The following is a 27,889-nucleotide window of genomic DNA, read 5'->3' on the forward strand; positions in this document are numbered from 1 at the left end:
GAAGCTTCATGCATAGATGAAAATATAGTCCATTTGATGATTATATAGTAGTACCTGAAGTTTTCTGTAGATGTGCAGGTTTAAATATTCCTTTTTTTCAGCAGACATATTTTCTCTTTGTACCCAGTAACTTTTGAATTGTGGGTATCATAAAGATGAGATCTGCTATAGAAAGTCATCTGAGAACACTTGCCTTTCTTCCTTCTCGTGTTGTTCTCAAGGATATTCTGCTATATGTATGTAGATTTTAGAAAGTAGGAATATGGGTTGCTGGTTAATGGTATCTTTCCTGTTACCTCTTAAAAAAATAGTATCGATCTGTTCTCTTTCCTGTTCTGTTAGAGTCTTACCTCTCTGACATGTCTTGAAAAACTGAACCTTAAATTCTTTAAAAATTATATTATCTCCAGAACAAATTTCTTTTGTATTCATTTGGTTAGGTACGGTCATTCTTCCAGACTTCTTTTTCAAATACCTTTGCTACTTCTTCCCGTAGTATGTTGCGTTCAAGTGTGATGGTTCTCCTATCACTACCAAAAGCTTTAAATAACTGTAAGAATAGAAGTAGATCTGTACTGTTTCATCTAACTGCTTAGTGTTCTCTTGGTTTCATGTATAAATAATGTTAGGCTTAGCTCATCTGGCACCAGACTCTTTGCAGACCTCTCAGCTGTCTTGTGAAATTTTGGGAGGGGATACTGAAGGCAGTCTTCCATTCTCCCCTGATGTGGTATCTTGCAGATGTGCTCATCTTTTAGACTGGTGTTGCTCTCTGCTCTGTCATAGCCTTTTTGCTAGATAAAAAGACAAACACTGTTTCCACTTTATTGATCTAGTAGTGACTTTTCTTCATTATCTAAATTTTGTGGAATTTGTGATAGTCAGTATACTTAACTTTTTACGTTTTTCAGAGCCTGTAGATTATTTTAACAGGTTAGTTTGAAGCTAGATTGCATCTAGGAAACAGATAATGAGCAAGATTTGGCAACAGATTGGATATGGGGATTGAAAGAGAAGAATCAGAGGTGTAGCCTTAAGAGAAATAGAAAACATTTGGAGCAGATGTGATTTGGAGGGTGGGGAATAATAAATTCCATTTTGAACATTCTGAGTTTGAGGAACCCATGGGACATATAAGAGAAAATGTTCAACATACAGTTGTCAGTACAAGACTGTTCAGGACTGTGATTAGAGCTGGATGTATAGATTTGGGAATTCTTTGCATAGACATGCCATTTTAGGCACATAGTAGAATCCATGATAGTAGTTGAGCACCCCCAGTAGATAGTAGGAAGAGAAGAGAAAAGTGCTCATGGTATAGTCTCAGGAGGAACTCGTTATAAAGGGGCAGGAGATAGATGCTGTGAGCTGCAAAGGGGACTGTGAAAAAGCAGTCATATAGGATGAGACTTGGGGAGGGGAGAGTGTCATAAAAGCTGAGCGAGAAGGTAATATCTAGGAAGATGAGGTATGTTAATCATATCGGCTACAGGGCACTCAAAGAGAATGAAGACTGAGGGGGACAGGTCATGGAGTTTAACAGTTAGGAGGTCGTTGGAAACCTTGGAGAGCAATTTCATTGAGTGAGAAGCATAAGTTGTGGGAAGTGGGAGCAGGAAGGACAGATGATTCAGTGAGGTGGGCAGTGAAGGGGAAGAGAGAGAGGGCTGAGACCTTGAATGTGTATGAGTGCAGAGTCAAGTGAAGGAAGGCAGCTAGGAAAGACCGGAGATCAGGAGAGAGTGAAAATAAGAGATGAGGAGCCATTGATAGTGTGAGCTCCTAGAGGACATTAGGAAGAATAGGATCAGAAGGTCTTGGTTATGGAGAAGGAATGTCTCTTCTGAAGAGAAAGGTGCTAAGGAGGGAAGGATAAATGAAGATGTAGATGTAGACAATAGTAGTAGATGTATAGAAGTTGAATAGAGGAAGGAGATGGCCATGGTTTTTTCATAGTATGAGGCTAGGACACCTGTTGGGGTAGGGATGGCAGGGGAGGCAGTTGGGACTGTATATAGAAGAGAGGTTTGAAAGAGTTGGTAAAATGAGTAGGCTCTTTAATCAATCAAGAAAGAACAAAAGTTTTACATATAGCCCAATTGAAACTAAATAAAAGGAAGTTTTCATGTACTTAGCACAGGGATGGGGCTCCCTCTGTTAGTATTGTAGAACAATTTAGGTGGATGAATATCGCAGAATATTGATGGTGAATCACGTGTGGTCCAGGGTTAGGGATTGTCAGGGAAGCTGCATAGAGTTGAATTTGACTGACAGTTAAGCAGGAATATGGGGCCAGGTCAGGTTATGGACTGGGAGAACAGAGAAAGATGGAGGGACTTGTGATTGGAAAGAAGAGAGAGATCACAGAAACAAGTATGGTAGAGATCCATGAAATAAACCTCCAAAGGGGAAAGATTTCTGTGTGGTGGTAAGACAGTATAGAAGTGGCTATAGCTAACTAGGAGTAGGCTCAGTCTTTCTCCTTCTGGCCCGCTGTGTCTCCGGAAATTAGATCCAGGAGTATTAGAGAGGGTGGCCATGGAGACCGTTTTCTAGAAAATTAGGTTAGCAGCTAGGTGGCATTGTGGATAGAGTGCCAGACCTAGATTCAGGAAGACCTGAATTCAAATCCAACCTCAAACACTTACTAGCTGGGTAACCCTGGGCAAGTCATTTGACTTTCATTTGCCTCAGTTTTCTAATGTGTGAAAAGGTAATTATAATAACACTTTCCTCCCAGGATTTTTATGAGGATGAAATGAGATAATAAATGTAAAGCACTTAGTGTAGTGCCTGGCATATAGTAGGTGTTATATAAATGTTAGCTATAATGATGATGATTTGATTTGATTTTCTTTTTTTCTTTTTTTTATTAATTTATTTTGATTTATCAACAATTATTTCCATAAGCTTTTGAATTTACAATTTTTCTCTATCTCCCTCCCCAAGACAGTGCACAATCTGATATAGGCTATGCATATATATTCCTATTAAACATATTTTCACATTAGTGATGTTGTAAGGAAGAATTAGAACCAATAGGAGGAACCACCAGAAAGAGAAAACAAAACACAACAGAAGAAAAAAATAGCAAATAGTATGCTTTGATCTGCATTCAAACTCCATAGTTCTTTCTTTGGATGTGGATAGCATTTTCCATCACGAGGCCTTTGGAGATGTCTTAGGTCCTTGTGTTGCTGAGAAGGGTTAAGTCTATCAATATTAGTCATCGAATAACATGGCAGTTACTGTGTACAACGTTCTCCTGGTTCTGCTCCCTTTACTCGGCATTAGACCATACAAGTCTTTCCAGGTTTTTCTGAAGTCAGCCTGTTCATCATTTCTTATAGCACAACAGTATTCCATTACATTCATATACCACAACTTGTTCAGTCATTCCCCATTTGATGGGTATCCTCTCAATTTCCAGTTCTTTCCCACCACAAAAAGAGCGGCTATAAATATTTTTGTACACATGAGTCCTTTTTCCATTTGTGTGATCTCTTTGGGATACAGCCCTAGAAATGCTATTGCTGGGTCAGAGGGTATACACATTTTTATAGCCTTTTGGCCATAGTTCCAAATTACTCTCCAAAATGGTTGGATCATTTCACAACTCTACCAACAATGCATTAGTGTTCCAATTTTTCCACATCTTCTCCAATTTATCATTTTCCTATTTTGTCATCTTGGCCAATCTAATAGGGGTGATGTGGTACCTCAGAGTTGTTTTGATTTGCATTTCTCTAATCAATAGTGATTTAGAGCATTTTTTCATATGACTATAGATGGCTTTAATTTCTTCATCTGAGACCTACCTGTTCATATCCTTTGACTATTTATCAATTGGGGAATGACTTGTATTCTTATAAATTTGACTTAATTTTCTATATATTTTAGAAATGAGGCCCTTGGATGATGATGATTTTAAAATGCCAGATTTCCATTAGCATAAGAACAAAGAAAAGAAAGTGGAAAAAAGAGCTTAAGATGAAGTGAAGTTTGACAAATTAGCAGGAGTTCCAGAGGGCAGATGAAGAAATAGACTAGAGTTTGGAAAGAATGGGACAAGAATACAGAGAAAGAAGCAGGAGAGGAAGATTTTCACCCCAGGAAATAGTGACTCTGAATTGCTGAACAGAATGGAGTAGACAGTGTGTGTCTGTTAGTCTTGTGACTGGAGGAGCACTCATTTGTTGAGCCCTTTACTGTCAAGGGTCTGTGATGATGGGAGGGCAGTGTTGTGGTTTTTTGCTGTGCGAACATTACAAAATTAGGCAATCTGTCACCCCAGGAACCAGGTGAAATCACATGGTAGTAATCATAATTACATGTGGTAAACATAATAATGTTACATAATTACATTATATGTGTGTGTGTGTGTGTGCGTGAGAGAGAGAAAGAGAGAGAGACATACAAACACATTATCTTACTCTATCTCTACAACAACCTGAGAAGGTAGGTTATTATCCCCATTTTACACATAAGGAAACTGAGGCTGAGAGAGGTTAAGTGATGTGCTCAGGGTGACACAACTAGCAAGTATATAAGGCCAGATTTGAGCTCAGGCCTTCCTGACTTTTACCTGCTGTATCACTTAGTTGTGAAAGGGGATCATTTATTCAGCCCTGTGTGTCAGGCTCTAGTTCTGAGGCCCTGATACTTTTGGACATTTACTCTGATGTTGGAGGCCCTGGTTAGTCCTTAAAAATCCATTCAGTGTTATGCCAGTAAGGTGGATAAGTGGAGGGTGGGCTTGGGGGAAAAAGCGGGGTGTGGTAGGAGCAGAGGAGGAAAGGGATAAGAATCAGATGGAGAAGGAAAGAGACCTGAGAGGAGCAGTGATGCTAAGTTTCCAAGTATTAGTGCAGTGTGAAAGCCTACTGTGCTTGGGTGATGCCCCTTAAATGGTTGATTCTTACGTGAACCATTTCTTCATGGTTCAGTGGCTGTCTTCTTTGAACTGAACAGAGGTTCTTAAACCTGGGGTCTCTGAACTTGTTTTTAAAATATTTAATAACTGTATTTCAAAATGGTTTCTTTTGTGATCCTAAGTATGTTATTTTATCCATGTAATAATATTATTCTGATTAGGAGTCCAGAGCCTCCACTAGAAGGTTACCAAAGGGGTCTGATACAAGAAAGATTGAGAACCCCTATCTTAGAACTTGAATGTAAGAATTTCTTAGAATTTTACCTTTAGAAGGAATTTTAGAACCATTAAAATGAATTAAATGATCAGAATACCTTACTACAGTGTCAATTTATTCTTTGTAGCGGCATTAACTAGATTGGTGACAATCTATGGACCATATCTGTCCCCATACAGCAGGATTAAAATTGCTTGTAAATTATAGGTTTGAATTTCTTCTCAGTGCCAAACTACTTTGGTTTTCTAAGTAGACAATTTGAATGATTTTTTTTTTTTTTTATGCTTTAGGAACTTGTTCGGAAAGGGATACCTCATCATTTCAGAGCAATCGTTTGGCAGCTCTTATGCAATGCTCAAAGTATGCCAATTAAGGATCAGTATTCTGAGCTACTGAAAATGACCTCACCCTGTGAAAAACTTATCAGAAGGGACATTGCTAGAACATATCCTGAACATGACTTCTTTAAAGAAAAAGATAGTCTTGGACAGGAGGTTTTATTTAATGTAATGAAGGTAAGATTGCTTTATTAATTTTTTAAGTGAAATATTTTCACAAAGCTCATGTGTATACATATATACCATGGAACCTAGGCCCCTTCACAAAAACCTGGGCTTTGGGCAGTTAATTACTATTATACCATGATATTTCTGCTCGCCTTTTGTTTTGGATTTTAAATACTGATTCTTAATCTTACAAATTATTCTTCTTGTTTCAACATCTGACCTTAAAGTTCAATGATGACCTAATAATTGTTCCATGCATAATTTGATGGAGGTGAGGGAGTTATAGGTACAAGAAGGCAGATATTTTCCCTGTGGGCCAACTCTAAAGTTAAGCAGTTTGTAAATCGCCATTGCATAGAGATAACTCTTTACAGAATGGGCTGATACCTCACTTGCAAATGGCTAAAACTCGGGCTAGCCATTGACTTAGCCTGTCTCCCATCATTCAGATTTCTTCCTTCAGCATTGTCAAGAACAGTCAGCAGCTCGGTCTTCGTTTAGGCTCAGCGGTGAACTAGCTACGCTGGCATTCTTCTTCTTGCTTTCCCTGCCCAGAATGTCTTTCTCCTTTAGTAAAACTCGACCACTGCTAGATATGGATCCTGTTAAAACAGCTTCAGCCTTGCCAGCTCCTCACTTAAGTCCTTTGCTAACTCCTGTCTCCATCAGATAGAAATGAGACTTTACTTCTAAGCTTTGTTTTATTGTCCAAGGCTGTACCACTCTCTCCTCTCTTAGCAGAAAACTTGCAACTGGGAATTGTCTAATGAAATTTCAAATATATGAGCCTTTGGTTGGGCTTGAAATAGGTAGGATAACATCTTTTCAGTGATCAAGAAATTTTCCTTCCTTAATAAAAGGCTTAATGCTTTGTTCCTTTTAGGCCTCTAGAGACACAAAGATTTTCTCTAGCCTTGTATTAATATTCTGAACTGCTTATTTTCCAGGCGTATTCTTTAGTGGATCGTGAGGTTGGATATTGTCAGGGGAGTGCTTTCATAGTTGGACTGCTGCTCATGCAGGTAAGTTGGTTCATGTGTAGCATGAATGAAATTCTGAGCCAATAAGATTTCGTTTAAACTCTAGGGAAGAATTATTTTGAGTTGATTATATTCATCTTCTAGTTATAGGCAGCTAGGTGCTACAGTGGATAGAGTTCTAGATTTGGTGTCGGGAAGGTCTTAATTTATATTCGGCCTCAGACACTTATTAGTAGTGTGAAGCTGGGTGAGTCACTTAAGCTCTGTCTGCCTCAATTTCTTCGTCTATAAAATGAGGTTAATAAAAGCACCTACCCCCAAGGTTCTTATAGGATAAAATTAGATAATATTTCTAAGTGCTTTCCAAACCTTAAAGTGCTATATAAATTTTAGCCTTTAACTGATATTGTAGTAGTAGCAACTGTAGCCTCATTATGTTTGCAAAATGAAGATAATGGTATTTGCACTTCTTAATTCCCAGTGTTCTGAGAAAAGTATTTTGTAAATATTAAAATACTTTATAAATGTAGGCTGTTGGTGTGTATTTTCCAATTCTCGTCTAATTTCTTCTGAAATTTAATTTTTAAAAATATTTTTACATCATTTAAGGAACATTTCAAGTATAATATTATTACCAATAGCCTTAGTAAATTTGCATAGTTTCAATGTGTGTGCACGCGCGTGCGCGCGCGCAAACACACACACACACACACATCTTGGGTATCAGAGGTACTTTACATTGTCTTTTTTCTAACATAGATGCCCGAAGAAGAAGCTTTCTGTGTGTTTGTTAAATTAATGCAAGATTATAGACTGCGTGAACTCTTTAAGCCAAGTATGGCAGAATTGGGCCTTTGCATGTACCAGTTTGAATGCATGATACAGGTAAAAAGTTCAATGTTAACATTATGTATATATATATATACATATATACACACACATATATATAATCTAATTTCTTAGAAAAAGACAAACATTAACTTAATAGTAAAGCATTTTAAAGCAGAAGATGCAGTCATTCTAATGGCATTTTATTAGGGACACTTTTCTTGGTGCTGACTGTACATTAATAGAGAGAAATAGAAATGCTGTACTTGTCTTTGAAGAACTCAGCTGGTAATGCTTGGAATAGGTCAGAGGTCACTAAAGGGCATCAGTGACACTGACTAATTACAACCATGAGCCTTTCACATCTGGAGCATGGAGGTTGTGCCAGTTGGCCCAGTTCCTGTGATTGTGCCTTTGTTTTCCTTTACTTTTCCATTGCAGGCTCTGCAAGCCCTTATGGTACTAACATATTGACAATGAAGTGATGGTTGTAATATCACGCCAGTGGCCATTCAATTCTTCAGCATCCATTTTTCTTATTTATTTATTCATCTATTCGGTTTATTTATTTATTTTTAGTTTTCAACATTCACTTTTATAAGATTTTGAGTTCCAAATTTTTCCCCCAACCCCTCTCCCCAAGACAGCATGCAATGTGATATAGGCTATACATATACAACCATATTAAACACATTTCCACATTAGTCATATTGTGAAAAAAGAATCAGAACAAAAGGGAAAAACCATGAGAAAGAAAAAAAGAGAAAATACTATTCTTTGATCTGCACTCAAACTCCATTGTTCTTTCTCTGGATATGGATAGCATTTTCCAATCATGAGTCTTTTGGAATTGTCTTAGATCATTGCATTGCAGAGAAGGACAAAGTCTATCAGAGTTGATCATTGCATAGTGTTCTTCAGCATGCATTTTTAAATTGGAGGATGACCCTAATATAATGTTGGTACCATCTAATGATAAGACTAATACATGAAGGAACTGATGAGCTTTAAGAGTGAAAGAGATTTTTAGTGACTTGCAAAAACTCAAATTGAAAACAAATACTTTATATCAACAATTTACGTATTACTTACATTTCTTATTTTTAGCATGTATATGAAATAAGATTGTGTCGTTCTTTGTTCCACTAATATTTTGAGCCTGTGACTTTGCATATGTAACAGTATAAATATGCCATTAAAGTATTCGGTGACAAAAATAGAACTTGATGAGAAGTACTAAGGAAGGTACAATATTTGTAAAATCATCTTCCTAGAGCTACTTACTGTAGGGACTTTTCCTTGGCATGCTTAGAAAATCAGAATTGTAAATTCTTCCACCTTATCCTGGGGAAGCTTATAACATGTAGGCAAGAGGAGGTTATATCTTGTGGAAAATGGCTGCCAATGTTATATGTATTTTAGAGGGAAACCCTTGCTACCTGCACGTGATCCATACCTGTATCAGTAATTACAGCATTCTTTTTTTTCACATGTTAAATCGTGTTTTTCAGTCTTACACTGTATTGATGTTAGACTTTTACAGATTGTATATAATTTCAATATTCAATTACATAGTGCATTGCTAGAGTATTAGCATTTTGGGTTGGTTGTGGATGGAAGAATTAGATAATGGGATGTAGCAATTGCACTTGGGAAAATCTAATCTGACATTTTTCTGATTTTGTTTGGTTTATATACTCTTTGCTTATAACTTGCATTGATTTACAATGACACATTTTAAGAGACTTACTTTCCTATATTTTGTCTTTCTTCCAAGGAGCACCTACCAGAACTCTTTGTACATTTCCAGTCTCAGAGTTTCCATACATCTATGTATGCATCATCCTGGTTTCTGACCATCTTTCTTACAACTTTCCCACTACCAGTGGCAACAAGGATATTTGACATATTTATGTCTGAGGTAAGCGATGAGAAATCTTTCTTATTCCACTAGTACTTAAGGATTTTAAATTTAAATGTTTTCCATGGATTACTCTAACTCAAACTTTTAAATAGCTCTTTGTGTAAATGACTTGTTGAATGGCAACATATTCTTCAATACTCTAAGGATTTATGACTTTATTATTCTGGGTCCATCTCCAAATCACAGTCTTTTATAACCTTAGAAAATGATATTCCTCAGTTATTGTGGCCAAAACATCCATCACCTAACTTCCAGACCTTTTGCTCCTAAGTCTCTCTAAACTTAGGTAGGCTGGTTCTCCACCAACTGAAGTGCAGTGTCTCACTGGGCCAAAGGGGCCTTTGTGTTTGGTAGCTAGTACCTAACAAAGTCTGTGCTTTGCTGGCAAAGCATTCAAGAGCTCAGGGTTAACACCACATCACAATAATGCATCTAAGGAGAACTGTAGTCAGTCAACAAGCATTTATCAAACATACAAGCAGAAGGAAAGAGGATCCCTGCCCTCAAGTTGCTCACATTTTAACGGTGAGACACAACACATAAGAGAAAGCTGATATCTGGGGGACTGGGGAGGTGAGAAATATGGAATATATGATGGCAATGTCAGTTTAGGGTTTGAGTGATTTCCAGGATGAAGAGGTTTCTGGGACATAATGCACCTTGCCTCGTCATTATTTTTATGGACTCGTCAATTTTTTGTAGGAACTTTCTAGGCTACAACAACATATTTTAAGGTACCATATTATCAATTGTTAGTTCTTACTTTGTTAGAGTAGCTTTGCAGGGAAATGCACTCTTTGCATAATCATTTGTACTTAGGAAGTACACAGTGTAAAGTAAAGTCCTGTTTCCTTCTCATTGCCTGGAATGTTTTTTCACCCTACATACATAAATATATTAAAGCAAAGTATGTAAACACTTGAAGTCTTTTGCAAAGTGAACAATTTGGCATAAAGAAAGAGTTAGTATTTCACATTGGAATCCCAATCCTAACTACCAGTCCTCTTCTCCCTAAAAAAGTTCGTGACGATGCTTGTTGTTATCACCCGTAAATGCACCTGTTTGGTGGTGTTGAGGTAAATGTCACTAGCAGCTGGGAATACTTGAGTACTTTAGTCATTTCTGTACTACCAAGAGGTGATACTTATTTTGGCTGTTGCCTCTCTGTGTTAATATTAGATTATGAGAAGAATGAGGTTTCCACTATCCCTCCTAAACATTTGCTTTTTTAAAAAAATAACTTTTTATTGATTTTTTTAACATCACCGTGGTTTGCATCCTCTTCTTCCTCCCAGAGAGCCATCTTATATAATAAGTAGTATTTCTTGAAAGCCCCCTTCAAAGAAAAAGAAAGTGTCCCCCTCCAAAAGAAAAAACCAGCATAACTGATCAGAATATCAAAAAGAACTGAGAATATATGCTCTATACTTGTGAACCTTCCACCTCTGCAAAGGTATGGAAGTATCTTATCTCTCTTCTTTCTTTTCTTTTTTTTTAAATTTTTTCAACAATTCTTTAATTTATTTATTTATTTTTAGTTTTCAGCATTCACTTCCATAAGATTTTTTTTTTTTAAATGAGGCAGTTGGGGTTAAGTGACTTGCCCAGAGTCACACAGCTAGGAAGTATTATGTGTCTGAGACCAGATTTGGGTGCTCTATCCACTGCGCCACCTAGCTGCCCCTCCATAAGATTCTGAGTTTTAAATTTTCTCCCCCTTCTTCTCCCCCCACCCTGAGACAGCATACAATCTAATATGTATTCTACTTATATATTCGTATTAAGCATATTTCACATTACATTCACATGTAAAGAAGAATTAGAACTAATGGGAGGAACCACAAGAAAGAAGAAACAAAACAGAAGGAAAAAAAAGAGCAAATAGTATGCTTCCATCTGCATTCAGACTCCATAGTTCTTTCTCTGGATGTGGATACCAATTTCCATTGTGATTCTTTTGGAGTTGTCTTATCACCTCTCTTCTTTCAAGCCATACTTCTTGTTTTTAATTTTGCAACATTTACTTTTGATTCTTTTTTGTGTGTGGTTCTTTTTGTATACATTAGTGTAGTTACTGTGTATTGTTATCTTGGCTCTGCTTTCTTCATTTTGCATCAGTTCATATGGATCTTTCCAGGCTTCTCTGTTTTTATCCCACACATCATTTCTTATAGCTCAATAACATTCCATTATATTTATGTACAACAGTTTGTTTAGTGTTCCCAGTCAATGGCCATCTTGTTTGTTTCCAATTCTTAGCTTTCACAAAAAGTGCTGCTATAAATATTTTCATGTATGTGGCCTCCTTGGTGTAGAACAGAACAATAGAATCTGTAGGTCAAAGGACATTGTAGTCTCTTTATTTGGATAATTCAAAATTGCTGTCCCCTAACGCTGCCAACATTGACTATTCTTATCCTTTTTGATCTTTGCTAGTGTGTAGGATGTGAGTAAAATCTCCCAGTTATTTGATTTGCATTTATCTTATTGTTAGTGATTTGGTACATTTTTTCATGTGGTTGTGAGTACTTTGCAATTCTTCTTCTTCTTCTTCCTTTTTTTTTTTTTTTTTTTTTTTTGGTGAGGCAGTCAGGGTTAAGTGACTTGCCCAAGGTCACACAGCTAGTACGAGTCAAGTGTTTGGTCTGAGGCCGGATTTGAACTCAGGTCCTCCTGACTTCAGGGCCGGTGCTCTATCCACTGTACCACCTAGCTGCCCCCCCCCCCTTTTTTTTGGCAAGTCTTCTTTTGGGAAGTATTTGTTCCCATGCTTTGACCATTCATCTATTGGGTATGTTGACTTTTACTGCCTAATCAAATGTAGTTTGAAGTTCAAAAGTAGATGACTGGTTAAAGTGAGGCAGTAAGCATGCTTAATGCTTGAATCAGATTTACTCGTTGCAGGACTGGCCCAACTTCAGAATGTTTGGAAATTAACTGAAGCAAAAAATCTTTGAGAGCTTATCTAAAAGAGTAGTTAGACTATAAAATGCAAGGAATATTGTAGAAGGAAGATAGGCTTAAAAGAAGAAAAGCACCACAATATCTGCTAGAAAGGCTATCCAGTCTGAGTTCTCTAATAAAGACTTTTTATTTCATATTTTTCAGCAGCAGGGGAAAGGAAGAGTGTGTTTCCTATAAAACCTCAGTAGCTCTATCAAAGTCATGTAGCAGTAGTAAGGATCAGGAGGACATAGGCTATTCCATTTCATTTTAAACCTTTCCTAGGAAGGCTTTTATTAAAAAATAAAGATATGTAAACATAAAAGTTAATTTTTAAATATCTGCCCACAAAATTCTTGAGATATAAGCTGAGCAAGATCAGATATTTGATTTATTACATTAAAGGGAGAGGTACTCCCATGTTATCTAATAAATTTTAACCCTATGTTTTAAGTCATACTTGTTTTTGTTAATGAAGAATGTGTGACGATTTAGAATTACATAATTTTTCTCTTTTAGGGTTTAGAGATAGTGTTTCGGGTTGGACTAGCAGTTCTTCAGATGAATCAAACAGAACTCATGCAGCTTGACATGGAAGGGATGTTACAGGTGAATCCGGGGGCTGATTTCCAATTCTCATGTCTTCAGATTTGGCAGCATCAATTAACAGTAACCAGTACTAATTAGTTCTTATGATTTATTCTTATTGCCTCTTAGCATTTTCAAAAGGTCATTCCACATCAGTTTGACAGTGGTCCAGACAAATTAATTCAAGCATCTTACCAAGTCAAATACAATACAAAAAAGATGAAAAAGTAGGTATTGCATGCATCTCTTGCTTTTTTTTTTTTTAAGTGGGAAAAGTTTGGGACACTTTAAATGTTATATTTATGTTTCTGTTTTACTTTTCTCAATTTCATTAGACAGTATTATTATCTTTCGTAAAGTTGATTTACAAATTGAGTATTTAGTATTGATATTTAAAGGTGCCTTTCTTCTATTGATTATCTCCAGTTTATTTTGTATATATAGCTTGTTTGTGTGTCGTGTCCCCCATTAGACTGTGAGTTTTTTGCGAGCAGGGACTATCTTTTACCTTTTTTTTTTTTTTAATCCCCAGCACTCAGCCTTAGGCTCTTAATATGTTTGCTCACTGACTGACTAACTAGAATTAGTCCTAGAATTAGACTGGAGTCAGGATTTTTAATCTTTTTTACATTTTGATCTGCCTGAATAGACTTTGTATTTGTTTTCCTTAATCTCTTCAGTTCAAGAACAACAACAACAATAAGTTAATCACAAATTTTGGCTTAAAGATAATACAATTTTTTTTAGCTGGTGTTTATATTGTAATGAATTATATGCAAGCCCTTATCTTAAAAGGACCTTGAGGGAAAATCTAGTCTTATTCCCTTGACTTTCTAAGCAAGACTATTTAAATTTGTACCAGAAACATGAATACCCTTTCTCTCTTTAAAGACCTTGAGAGGACAGATTTATTAAATTTTAATTTTTAATCTTTATTAAAATCGGGAACTTCTCTACACATTTATGCTTTGTAAAGTAATTGTGTGATTTTGAATTTAGACAAATAAAAGAGTAGGACAGTAATTAATTAAGCTAACATATATGAAAACCCTTTATTTTTACTTTTTTGCTGAGGTGAATGGGGTTAAGTGACTTGCCCAGAGTCGCACAGCTAGTATGAAAACCCTTTTACAAAATATCTGTAGAATATTAGGATCTTAGAATAAGAAGCAATCGTATAGGCTGTCTGGTCCATCCTCTATTCCCTTGCAGAAATCCCCTCTAGAATATCCTTCATATAGATACTGGTATCCAACTTATCCCAAATTCTCCATTGATAGGAAATAAACCACCTTTTGAGGTGGCACATTCTATTTTGATGAGGTTTAATTATTAGGAAGTTTTCCCTGATACTGAGCCAGAATCTGCCTACCTGAAACTTCTGCCTTTTGGTCCTAGTTCTGACCTTCCAAGAACAATGAACAAACAAATAAATAGATAATCGCTCTTCAGATACTTGAAGACAGATGTCACATGCCACTGTGACTTCTCTTGAAATGATGTGGTTTCAAGACACCCTACCCTGCCTTCACCTTTTTGGTCACCCTCCTGTGTACACTATTCCAGGGTATCAAATCTCTCTTAAAATGTGCTCCCTGCTTGTGGAGTGACCAGTGCAGGGCACAGCTAAACTGTTACCTGCCTTGTTTTGAACATTTTTTTTTTCCATTAACCTGGCCAAAGTTTACACAAAGGGTTTGGTAGTTACAGAGCCTTTCATTTGGAAGGAACCTCAGTGGTCTTCTAGGCTAACCCATTCCTGGACAAGAATCTCCTCTTTAAAATACCCAGCAAGTCATTGTCCATCCTTTGTTGAAAAATGACCAGTGAAAGGAAACCTCCTGCCTGCTGAAGATGTCCGTTTACTCTTGGACAGCTCTTGTTGCTAGGGAAGTGTTTCTTCTCTTTGCAGCTTACACCCGCTGCTCCCAGTTCTGCTTTTGGTACTGAAGGAAAGCTAGTATAATTTATATTACATTTGACAGCTTTCAAACACTTGAAGACAATTATCACACTTTCCCTGTGTTTTCTCTTCTGGCTAATTATCCCCGAAGTCGCCAATGATCTCTCTTAATTGTGGAATCCAACGGTCTTTTCTTGGTCCTCATTCTCCTCGACCTCTCTGTAGCCTTTGGCATTGTAGATCACTCTCCCCTCTTTAGAATTTCAGGACACAACTCCCTTCTGGTTCTCCTCCTAGCTATCTGACCACTCCTCTGTCTGCCTTGTTGGATCCTCCTTCAAATCACACCCTTTTTCTGTAGGTGTCCCTCAGGATTCTGTCCTGTCCCCTCCTCTCTCTTTATACTCTTTCACCTGGTCATTTCAGCAGCTCCTGTGGGTTTAGTTACCATCTCTATACTGATGATTCTCAAGTTTACCTTTCCTGTTCTAATCTCTCTGCTGACCTCTGGGCTTGCATCTCCAACTACCTTTCAGACATCTCACACTGGATATCCAGTAGACATCTTAAACTCGATATGTCCAAAACAGAAGTTACTATCTTTTTCCCTCATTCTTCTCCTCAGCCTCCTACCTTCCTTATTATTGTACAGGGTATCATTATCCTCTCAGTCCCTCAGATTCTCAGCCTAGAAGTCGTCCTGGATGCCTCACTATCTTTCACACCCCCCCCCCCAATCCAATCTGTTGCCACGTCCTGTTGAGGTACCTTGATAGCATTTCTTCAATATGCACCCTTTTCTTCTCTGACACTGCCCCCGGCCCTTATCATCTCACACCTGAGTTATTGCAAAAGCTACTGGTGGATCTAACTGTCTCATGCCTCTCTCCTCTTCTGTCCATCCTTCTCTCAACCATCAAAATGATTTTCCTAAAGCTCTGGTCTGATAATGTCACCAACCTCACCCCCACCCCCCTACAATAAACTCTAGTGGCTCCCTATCACTTCCAAGATCAAATACAAAATACTGTGGTGTTCAAAGACCTTCACATCCTAGTCATGTGTCCTAGTCCCCTCCTGCTTTTCTGGTCTTCTCGCACATTACTTCTAACCTGTTTATAAGTATTTGCTCGTTTCTTCCCCTGTATCTTCAGTGCTTTGCACATAGTAGGCACTTAATCAGTATTTATTTTAATTGATAATTGATGTGTGCTGTGTGCTCAGGGATGGGAAGACAAAGACAAAGACAAACAAACGAATAGAAAACTGTTTCCTGGTGGGAAGCGAGGAGGTGACTGCTCTGTGCCCCCTCCTTCAGTGGAGGTCCTGGGGAGAGCTGTCCGTCCTCCAATCAGACACAGGGGCCCCGGGGCAGAGAATGTTTCTGAGTTGTGATTCCAGGGCTGAAGGGGTCTTCTAGGATGAAGAGGTTTCTGGGGCATGATGGAGAAGTCCACTGGAATACTGCTTGGTGGGAAATAGGGGCCGTACTCAAATCCCCGAGAGCAGTAAAGCCCTCTGACATTGAGTTTTTGATAACTATTCTTTGAGTTTAGCCATCGAACCTGTTTTGGAACCATCTGATTATATTATTGTCTATTCTAAATATTTCTGTCTTCTATATGAGAGTAGTCGGACAAAACCTTTCAAAAAGCTATCAAAAATTTTGTTAAAATCTAGGTAAATTGTATCTACAACATTCTCTTCATCTACTAGTTTAGAAATCCTGTTTAAAAAAAAAAAAGGGAAGTTGTACAGCTTTCCTTTTCCTTCAGTTTTTCCACCATACAACTTTTCTACTCTCCAGCCCTTTAACAAGGAACAAGTCTCTCTCGATTTTCCTCCAGTCCTTCTTTTGTTCTTATTGAAGCCTGGCTTCTGTATCTTTTGGGAACACTTCACTGTTCCCAATAACCTGAACACATCCCTTCAGCCTCTTCTCTGGGAGGTAGATCAGCTTATACTTGCAACACAGCTAATAACTAACAAGCAGCATCTGCAGTAGTATCTAAACCAATCCTATCGTCATTACTGTGTTGGCGCTTTTTTCTCTACTGAATTTTTTCCTCTCCTTCCTTTACCAGTAGGAATGTAGTTCCATTGCATAATGGGTATTGATTGATTTATAGAATTTGCTGATGACCAACTTTTAAGGAGTAATTTTATTCTATATTTTGAGTAATATCTATAGGATATAATCCTTTTAATGCTAGTATCAGAAAACAGGACCAACATTTGACATTATTAGATTTATACAATAATGAGTCTTACTATGATGGTCAGTTCTAAGTTATGTGCTTTTAAGTATTATCATTCATGATTTTCATTACCTAAATATTGAGAATATACTATATGCACAGTACCATCCCAGGTGCTGTGGGTGATAACAGAGACCATAATATTTTTTTAGGACCTCACTATCTAATTGAGAGAAGGTTCATATGTTTCTCATAGACCCTGATATGTCCTAATGTAGTTAAGTTCCCAAAAGTGGTCAAGACAAAGTGTTAAAGGAGCCTGAAAGAGAGAAAACATTATCTGTAGTCTATTATCCACCACAATTAGGCTTTCACTTACATCTTCAGGGTAGACTTCTTTCTGCTGCACTTTGACATGATTATTTTCTACCCTTTATGTGGCTTTTTGGCTTTGTCTTATACTCCGTTTCGTATTTTCCATAATACTTCTCTAATTAATCAAGATCACTTTTAATTCTAAGTTTGTCTATCAAGATTATGCTAATGTTATCCAGCTTAGGGTCATCTGCTGATGTGAGTGAGACTCTGCAATTAGTAGAAAGCTACAAGGAATTGTTTAGTTGAATTAGAGCTCATACAATTTAAGTTTTGCAGTTCCACACCAGAATTTTTATGAACATTTAAGAACTCAGCTTATTTTATAAATTGGGATAATACGTACAAGATTTAAGGTCCTTCTCCTTTCTGTACTTCTATGATTTTAAAAATGATGCTTTTATAACCAATGAAACTTGTCAAAGTTTATCTTTTTCTGTAGTTTTTTAAAATTTGGGTTATTTTGATCACTTTGAGAAAACTTACATCAGAACTTTTATTTTTTTCTTAGGTTAGAAAAGGAATACACTACAATAAAAACTAAAGAAATGGAAGAGCAAGTTGAAATTAAAGTAAGCATGAGGAAGCAGCACGGTCAGACTTGTAAGGATGAGCTCCATAGAGCTGCTGATGCGGCAGGGGAAGGTTGGCTTCTGTTGGTATTGTCACTGATTTACAGCAGACTTAATAATGATGGTTCTTTTTTTCTAATTTTATTTGCCAATAATTTAGGTACTGGGGAAAAATGTAATTTCATCCCTGTGGCTTATAGCTAGACACACTCAGCTGAATACAGTTGGATGCTTTAAGCTAGATAAAGGGCAGCTACTTACTTTTGCTCTTTTTTGGAATACATAATGAGAACTGGCTTTCTTGGGAAGACATACATGTCAGCGTGTGCAAGGATCAGTTGTGATTAGAAGCATAATTGAAATCATGCAGATCAATTGCTTTCAGTGGTTGGAACCGATTATTAAGGACAAAGGGAGCATGAGCTGACTCAGCCTGCTTGTCCCCAAACCCACGATACACAGTCATTCTCAAGCTTTACCCTTCCCTTAGCCCTTACCATTCCTCTTCTGAAGGGAGCAGAACAGTTAGTTTTCCTTTATTCAATTAATGTTTTAAAAAATACAGAGCTTTAAAATTTAAAAAAAAAATACATTTTACCCCTTCATGATTTACCTCAGAACTTTCTACCTGAATAAATAAGTAGTAATAATAAAACATGGTAGGTAACTTAAATTTTAAGTCCATATGCATATATGTATACATAATCAATTTTTGTCTCTGCAATAAGAATGACATATAAAAGATAATATTTATAGTAAACCTGTATTAAGAAAACCATTGCTCCTTTATCAAGTTAAAAAAATTATGCCCTGCTAAAATAAGAGAAGCTTTTATATTCACTCTGTACTGTCTCACACCAGTAATGTGCTCACTATATATGTACATATACATACATGCACATATACATATATAGAAACTCACATATATATTTACATATATGTGTATGTATTCCACCTCATTGAGTCTCACACTATTAATTTCTTCTTAAGATATGCTTCTGATGCATTTTCAGTTCAGTTAGTGCAGTCGTATTGTCTGGATCCCAGCCTTTCCGAACAGCAACCTCTGCCCTAGTCAGTACATTATGATACACTCTCTAGCCTTCCTGGGTCAGATGCTAGCACACTATTTCATATTTTTCATTTTTGTAAGCTCTGGCTGATCAGAAAGGTGAGGATCTATTCTCGAAGGCACGGTAGCGTCAGTGACAAGAGCGGTTTGGTTCTTTGAATGAGAATTACTAGGTGTGATTGAAATGCCTCCTTCCACCCTGGAACAGTCAGTCTAACCAGACCTCTGTGGTTTGTGGCGCTCTGTTGGCTTCACTAGCCATTGTGCCATAAGGTGATGATCCCATTCACGTGAATGTAGCAGTGGCAGAAGATGTAGGGGAGCGTATGTATTCTCCTCTAACATCACAGAAATCCTTTGGTTTTGAACCTATAAGTTGGATGGGGGGCACCCTCTTTTTTTGCTGTCAGTCTGTGATAGCATATCACAGCAAATGACAGCAGCCATCAAATTAAAATGTAGCCTTGTCTGTGTGGAAACCTCACTCACGTCAGCCAACATCTTAAAGAAAGAGCCCACGGTGTAAGTCGCTATGGCTAGATTGTCCTTGTATGGGTATTAATTCTCCTCTCGTACAGCTCATAGCCTAGCTTTGTCCTCATCAGGGCATGGGTTATCAGCCCCAAAGTTTAAGTTAAAAACTCTGGGGCTGAGGGGATGACCTGCCTTAGCCCTGCCTCGCTGCTAATGCTCAGAGAAAAGCCATCCTTGGAACAGATAGAAAAATCTTTACCACCCCAGTGGAGAGAGGGAGTCTTGGTATTACATTAATGGCCTCATTGTGCAAGCTGGCCAGCATCAGTGCCAACTAGGACATACGGTGTCCAGACCATCGCACACATTCTCTTTGTGTATTTGACATCATCTGAGATGAACTGCAGCAGAAAATGAGGTTCCAACAGCTTTCATTGGCATGAGAACATTCTTATCACCTTTATTAGAGAGTTTCTTCATGACATAGTCATATATATGTGAAACATGAAAAATAATTGTTAAAATATATCCCCCTGGATCAATCTTTTTCTATATCTAGTACTTAATTCCCTCTGGTCCAAGAGATGTGTTATTGTAGTACCTCAGACAAACCCACACTGTAGATAAATGGATTCCAAAATGGATTTCCTGCATCAGCTGGAGTGTTGTGGTTTGGCATCAGCAGATGTAAAGCTGTGAAAAAAGTGTCACTAGGTTCAAATACTTCTGTAAAATAATAATAACAATAATAATATCATCTGGTATTGATGTAGCACCTTAACATTTGCAAAGCACTATACGTGTTATCTCATTTAATCCTCGTGACAACCCTCTGGGGTAGGTGCTGTTTTTATCACCATTTACAGATGGGGAAACTGAGACTGAGGTTAAGGGACTTAGTTAGGGTTGCACAGCTAGTAAGTGTCTGAGGTGGTATTTAAATTCACGTCTTCCTACCTCCAAGCCCAGTACTCCATCCATCCAGCCGCCAAGCTGTGAGATGTGGGGATGTGACCCAATGATGAGACCTCATTAGTTATTGTTCAGAAAGTACAGGGGTGATTAGTCCTATACAGTCTCCGTAGTCAGACTGCTTGCTCTGCAGGTTTTCCTGTTTTAGGCTGAAAATTCTCTCAAGTGTCATTGCATTTAAAATTCTCTTGCGCTTTCTTAACAAAATATGATATGCTTATCTGAAAGTTTGGTCCATTTCTACAGTTCTTAAAATTCACAATCCATTTGCTTTGAAAATTGGATAACCATGGATTGCTAAGATTATTGGGTAGTCCTCTGGCGTTTAAGATTCTGTCATTGGCTTCTTTGTGGTGATTCTAACTCAGTTTAAAGTAGCTGAGGAGCATTCACGTGAATAGAAATACCACTAATTTTGTTAGGTTCTCTTCCTGAGAAACCTCTCTTGTTCCAAATTCCTTGCTATCATGGTTTATCCCAGTTCTCTCTTGGCCTGGGTCATTATGAAAGAGTTTGCTTCTATTGCTTTCTGCCTTCTCAGTGGGCTTTAGCCATCCAGTGGGTGCTAACTGCTGATCCTCCTTGACTGTCTGGGGCTTCTATTGAAGGGCCGTGGATGGGGCTTGCTCTGTTAGCAAAGTGGTAGCATATGAAAATTCTTCATTAGGTGAAGCCCCTCAGTGGGCGCCATATTGTTGTAATTACCAATTTCATTGTTAGTTTTAGGTCAGTCCCTCGCTGACGCTTCGGTCTAATGATGCAGAACGTTGCCTGGCCCCTGTGCCAGTGGGTTTTTGACGTGCTTCCTTGAATCTCCATGCCTCGCATATCTGACACTTAAAATCCATAGCCAATTGTAGAGTTTTCCGGACTAGTCTCCTCCTTGTCTGACGCCATTAGTCAGAAACCAATTTTGGATTAATATCTAATACAGATTATTAAAACTATCAGTCTGGTATCAATCCCGTGGCCTTTACTCATACTGAACTAAGCCTGTCTATGTTGCGCTGTTATGTCAGTCATGCCAACTCTCCATGACTCCGTCTGGGGTTTTCTTGGCAGAGATACTGGAGGGGTTTGCCATTTCCTTCTCCAGCTCATTTTACAGATCAGGAAACTGAGGCAAACAAGGTGAAGTGACATGCTCAGGGTCACACAGCTAGGAAGTGTCTGAATTTGAACTCAGGTCCTCCTGATCCCAGGGCCAGTGCTGTATCCACTGCATCACCTAGCTGCCTGTCTATGTACTTAACCCTAAATCATTCCTTTTTACTAACCCTACTACTAAAACATAAAATCCCTAAAACTGTCCCTTATACTCCCTCCTCACACTTTCTAGGAGCACTTCGGAAAGGTCTTTCCTTTGGTTCTGTCACGTTCTCCCTTAAATGGAAGCATGACATTTTAAATGCAAGACTGAAGTTGGACCACTCAGGATCACTTGAGTTTGAATCCTGTCTCAGACGGTACTGGCTACAACCGTGGGCAAACCATTTAACCTCTTGAAACTGATTTTTCATTTGTTAATTGGGGATGACAGCATGTAGTTCACAAGGTGGTTGTGAGGATCAAATAGTATATTGTATGCAAAATGCTTTGCAAACTTTTAAGCACTGTGTAATTATGAGATTGTTATTCTATTATATTGTCACATATAATAATACTTATACTTATTTGCATACATATTATTTCCCCAAGTAAGGTTCTGAGGTCAAAGACCTCCCTGAGTATAGTGCCTGACCTCTACAGAATAAGTACTTAAATAATTTTCATTTGATTTCTACCAAAATTAATAAAATTAGCACTATTTATATTAAAACTAATTCCTGCTATGCAGGAAACAAATTCTGTTGCAGACTATTGAAATCATTTTTGAAAAAACTTATAGGAATTATTGGGAATGTAACATTTGGAATAATACGAAATATTTCTCAGAGCGTTTTATATATTCTGATTACTGTAGCTTCTCAGTACATAGTGTTCCATGACAAGTTGGTCACCCTGCAAACAAGAATTTGACCTAACTGCTGTCTTTTTTTCCCCTCCTCAAAGCAGCTTTTCTTCCTGGAGCTTTGGAGAAAGTCACTGATTTTCCACTAGATACACGCAAATTCCTTAGAACTGCATCTCTGCATCAGTGGTCCTTGTTCCTAAGTGTGGAGGGAGGGTAGTAAAGTGTTCTTTTCCAACCTCTGTGCTGTGCTCCTACATGCCTGTATTACACAAAGCAAAGCAAACAGAGATGAAAAGAGAAAGGAACCCTGGGCTTTCTTCTTTGTGTCTTTTTTTTTCTTAGTGGTCTTCTTACACTTTATTCCTCTACGTGTACCCTCTGATTCTGCTGCACGGCCACTTACTGTTCCTCACATGACAGTCTGTCTTCATATATAGCAAAACACAATAAGAGGATTGTCTTATGAAGCTGTAGAATCCCATTTCGTACTGATTTTTTTTAAAACAATAAATTTCAGACGTTACTTTGAGAACTGTCCTGCTTGTCTGTGCTTCTTTCTAAATTTCCTTCTGTTCTCTGCATTTTAAACCCCCCTTTTTCATTACTGTTGCTACCGACTCCTGCCAAGCTCCCTCAAAAAACAAAAGAAAGAAAAACAAAACTATTGTACCAAAAAAATACAGTCAAGCAGAATGAATCCACATAGTGGTCATATCCAAAATGTACATCTCTTTCTGCAGCTTGAGCCCATTACGTGTCAGGAGGTGGGCAATTTGCTTCATCATAGGCTTTCTGAAGACTTATTTGGTCATTTCATTGGTGAGAGTTTTTTAAATGTTAACCTAGTATAACTTATTCTCCTGTTTCTAAACATTTTACTCTGCATCAGTTCATGCTACCCTGGATCCTCTGTAGTTGGCCCTTTCGTCATTTCTTATGATGTAATACTCCCTTAGTTTGTTCAGCCATTCCTCAGTTGTTGAATGTCCCCGTCAGGTTCTGATTCCTTGCTTTTCTTTTTTTCACTTTGTAATATCACCTTGGGACTGTTCCCTTTTGTCATCCTCCCTCTTAAATCTTAGCTCTTCTCGTGCACCCCAATTATGAGAAATGAATTTTGTACTCTTATTCCTCTTTTCCCCACCCAGTGTATTCCTTTTACCCTCTCTTCTCTTTCCCTTCTAAAATTATCAGATTAAAATCAGTCCACCCCAGGTCCTTTTTCTTTTTTTAAAGTTACCTCCCTTGAACCTTAAGATATTAAGGTTGTTTTGATCAATACAATGACCAGCTCATTCCAGAGGACTAGTAGGTGAAGAATGCTCCTCACCTCCTGGCAGAAAAGCAAGCAATGGGCTAAATTTGCAGATTGAGACACATTGTTTTGGAGATAGTCAACGTGAGAGTTTTTTTCTTTGTATGAGTGCATATTGTAACAAGGGTTCTTTGTGGAGATAGAGGTGGGAAGGAGAGGTTATAAATGCTTGATCGTTTAAAGCATAAAGGTTAATTTTTAAAATTGAATTACAGATTTTAAAAAGACATTAAGTTGGTTTTTTGTGGTTTTTTTTTGTTTTTTTTTTTTGGTGAGGCGGTTGGGGTTAAGTGACTTGCCCAGAGTCACACAGCTAGTGAGTGTTATGTGTCTGAGGCCGAATTTGAACTCAGATCCTTCTGACTTTAGGGCCAGTGCTCTATCCACTGCCACCACCTAGCTGCCCCAAGACAGTAAGTTTTTGGAGGAATACTTGTTTCTTCTTGTAACAGAATGCTAACACTGTATCATCATGCAGCTCCTTCCAGTTGCTCAAATAAATTTACCTTTTCTGAGTTTCTCTTGACTCTTGTGTTCATATTTCCAAGTTCCTACTTAGCTCTATTCTTCTTAAGAAATGCTTGAAACTCCTTTATTTCATTTTTACCACTTTCTCTTTCAAGTTGTTTATTCTCCTTCCAGTTCTTTCCTCCAGACCTTGTTTTGTTTTTTATTGCTTGCTTTATTTCTTCTAGATATTCATATAGTCTTTGTGGAAAATCTATTTTTTCCATTGAGTTTCTGCTTGAGTTACTACAGAATTATTGTCCTTCCAGGCTGAAATTTTGGATATCTCTAGATCTGCAATAATTTCTAATACTGGTCCTTGTCCTTGGCTTACTAATTTCTCAACTCTTAATTTCTGATTTGGGGTTTGGGCAAAGGCCAGCTTCCACTTGCTCCTGCTCCTTTGGTTAAGGTGGTTGGCCCTGCTATTTCTCACTCTGGAGAAATAACAATGACCTCTGCTTTCCAAAGTTAGACCTCCAAACACTCCTCCCCTACCTGCCCTTGATGTTTGAGGTTTGAAGTGCTGGGCCTTCAGTGCCCTCTGACTTCTCAGCCCCAGGAATCTCAGATCTCCTAGACTGTCACTCTTGGGGCCTCCAAAGCTACCCTTGTGGGTTTCTAACAAATCTGGGGATTTCTGACCTCCTTGGGACTTTGTTAGGGGCCCACCTCTCTTGCCTCCTGACAGTCAGAGAGTCTTCCTAGGCTACAAGAATCTTTGGGTGATCTCTGGTTACTCTGGCTGGCAACAGACTATTTTGCCTGTACCCAGGCCTTTACTTACTTTGCTGATAGCCCCTTATTGTCCATGGGCTTCTGTGCAGTGAAAGAAAGGGTAAAAGAAATGATTTACCATAGTTTCTCATTGGATTTCTTCATCATTTTTCAAACTAGTACAAGTTTTGGGCTTTAAGTGGATATGTGAAAGCTAGGTAGCTTTCCTCTATTCAGGCTGCCATCTTGGCTAGAGGTCAAAAGTCTTGTGGGTTTTACCTCTGCAATATTTCTTGCATCTGTCATCTCTCTGCTTAAATAGCTACCACCCTAGTTTCACTGTCTTCTCTTTCGAATACTAACTACACTTCTTTGCCTTTAAAACCCTTTACGGCCTGATTCCATCCTACCTTTTCAGTCTTCTTATGCATTATTTCCTTTCTTCTATTCTACAATCTGGCCTGCTTGTTATTCTCTGGGCCTTTGCCCTGGCTGCCCCTCTTGCCTTACTTACAGCTCTTGGAATCCTTAGATGACTCAGAACTCAGATCAAGTGCTGTGGCCTCCATAAGGTTTTCCTGCTTTTCTCTCTCATCCCTGCCCCACCTCAGCAGCTAGTGCCTCTTCTTTCCCACCAGTCACTTATATATATTTTGTATGTGCTTATTTGTGTACATTTTGCCTCCATTAAGAGAAAGTCATTTCCTTGGGAAGTTCTTCCTAAGAACGAAGTGCAGTCCCTGACACACAGACAATGATTAATAGATGCTCTAGGATTGATTATAAGGCTTTAAATTATGTGGCACCTGCTGAGCTTAGGATCAGAAAGCACCCAAATTTCTAACAAAATAATTTATGCTCCGTGCTCCTCAGGTTATTCCCTAGGATTTCTCAGCTAAGTTACAGATGGTTGTGAACTGTCCCTTATGTTCTTTGGAGACACTTCCACAATGGCGGTTCTCCAAATTCCTGTAACAATACCTCTTTTACTGTACAGTGACTGGCAGTGTGAATGTTAAAGAGTGTTGGGGCAGCGAAGTGGTGCAGTGGAGAGAGCTCTGGCCTTGGAGTCAGGAGGACTTGAGTTCAAATCCAGCCTCAGACACTTGACACTTACTAACTGTGTTAACCCCGATTGCTTCACCAAAAAGCAAAAAAAAAAAAAAAGTGTTGATAGGTGAGAAGAGGAGAGGTTTTGTTGGTTTTTAACTGCTATTTTCTGTGCTTGGTAGATAATTCATGTGTTTTCAGTAAAGGTTTGTGTGTGATCCTGTACTTCCATAGAAGAAATGTATGCTGTATTTATTGCTATTTTTTAGCAAATGTACCTGAAAGAATGCCATTGGTGGTAAAGCATTTTAAAATTTACTTTCTTTGCTTGTGTTTTTTCTAAACTTCATATCATCTTAATGTTTGTTGAGCTGAATTGAATTATACATATCACAAGGATCTGGATTTGGGGAAAGTTTTTTCTCTTTTGAGAATACTTAAAAACATTACTTTTATTTTTTGCAGAGATTACGCACAGAAAATAGACTTTTAAAACAGCGCATTGAAACATTAGAAAAAGTAAGTATATTACTGTTTAATTGGATCTCCGTCATAATTATACATTTACCTAGGGGGGTATTATGTTAAATGAACATTGCATGGAAAATGTAACATATCTGTCCACTAAATTGCAATATTTGCTGCTTAGCTGCTTAGCTTCTTGCCTGTTTAAATAACTTGGCATTAATAAAGACTAAATATCTTTCATGCTTTCAATTTCAGTTTTTAAATTGAACTCATTTACAGTACAAATGTTACTTTATAAATGTATTCCTGGGCATTTAACCTGTGAAAAGATGAATAGGTTCTATCTAGTCAAGTGAACAAAAGGTTCCTTTTTATTTTAACATTACCATATATTTTTCAAAAGTTATCATAGTTTTCCAACTACTGGTTAAATCCTTCAGGGACTGATTTATAGCCTACCACTGGCATTTTTGGATAAAGGAAGTTACTGGTGATAGATAGCAATTTTATTGCCTGTTAACTTAGATTTTAAACCCTTTCCCTTTGTCATCATGGAGTTACTTAAACTATTTACTACTGGCCCAACATGAACATTTTGACAGGTTATAGTTAACTTAGTAGTACCCTGTTTTAAATTAATTTTCACCTTTATAACTACATATTCTGGTTTTGAGATGATAACAAATTTTCCATGTTTGGATATCGTTCCTTTACTTTTTTGATCCCAAAGTAAACTGGTTACTCTAATTTCTAATTCACATTTATGTATCATTTTTCATCTCATAGCATATCTCATTATAACACCCTTGCTGTATAAGTTGTACAAATATCCCCACTTTATAGATGAAAAAATTGAGACTTAGGGAAAGTGATTTATCTGGTTTGTCAGAGCTTTGGTCTTCTGATTTTCTCTGACTTTTTATATTAAAATGGAAAATAAAAAAACTAAATTTAATTTGTCTTTAGTAGTCTATATTATAAAAGTAGAAATTAATGAGTAGCACTTTTCAGAGTACTGCTAACTTGTAAATATTGCAGATGTGTTATGATCATTTATAAGTTAATTCTCAGATAATTAAAGAAATACATATAATTTTTATTGTTGGTATTTTTGTGGTTTAAATTTTTTTATTACTATGTTATAAAATAATGCATATGGGCAAGCTAATATCTTACAGCAAATGTGTTTATAAGATAACAGTACAGGTATATTTTACTTTGTCTATAGAATTATTAAATTTTTAGTGTCTTGGCAGTGTGACTGAGGTATGTGATTATTGTGAAAATGTTATCTTTATAAAAACTATCTGGATAACTATACGTATTGAATGGCTTTCCCTATAGTTTGAAGTTGATTTAAATTTTTAAGCTTAGTTTAAAAAAATTGTGGCTT

General features: G+C 37.5%; 1 protein-coding gene across 11 annotated transcripts in view; it reads left to right on the plus strand.

Moving 5' to 3' along the window:
* The window catches only part of EVI5 (ecotropic viral integration site 5), a 202,321-nt gene that overhangs the window by 81,457 nt on the left and 92,975 nt on the right, over window positions 1–27,889 (plus strand). For 8 of the 11 annotated variants that reach the window (XR_003566956.1, XM_027838001.1, XM_027838000.1 and 5 more), the window contains 8 exons: window positions 5,441–5,665; window positions 6,604–6,678; window positions 7,396–7,521; window positions 9,242–9,385; window positions 12,851–12,940; window positions 13,049–13,146; window positions 17,907–17,967; window positions 26,494–26,547. Coding sequence is in view for 10 of the 11 variants with exons in the window: in XM_027838001.1 (XP_027693802.1) it covers window positions 5,441–5,665; window positions 6,604–6,678; window positions 7,396–7,521; window positions 9,242–9,385; window positions 12,851–12,940; window positions 13,049–13,146; window positions 17,907–17,967; window positions 26,494–26,547 (873 nt within the window). In the remaining variant the exon portion in view is untranslated. The remainder of the gene's footprint in view (window positions 1–5,440; window positions 5,666–6,603; window positions 6,679–7,395; window positions 7,522–9,241; window positions 9,386–12,850; window positions 12,941–13,048; window positions 13,147–17,906; window positions 17,968–26,493; window positions 26,548–27,889) is intronic. The other 3 variants (XM_027838007.1, XM_027838008.1, XM_027838010.1) reach the window with 1 other exon arrangement.

The sequence above is a fragment of the Vombatus ursinus genome, unplaced genomic scaffold (assembly GCF_900497805.2).
Source record: "Vombatus ursinus unplaced genomic scaffold, bare-nosed wombat genome assembly UNPS02014825.1, whole genome shotgun sequence".
NCBI classification, from domain to species: Eukaryota; Metazoa; Chordata; class Mammalia; order Diprotodontia; family Vombatidae; genus Vombatus; species Vombatus ursinus.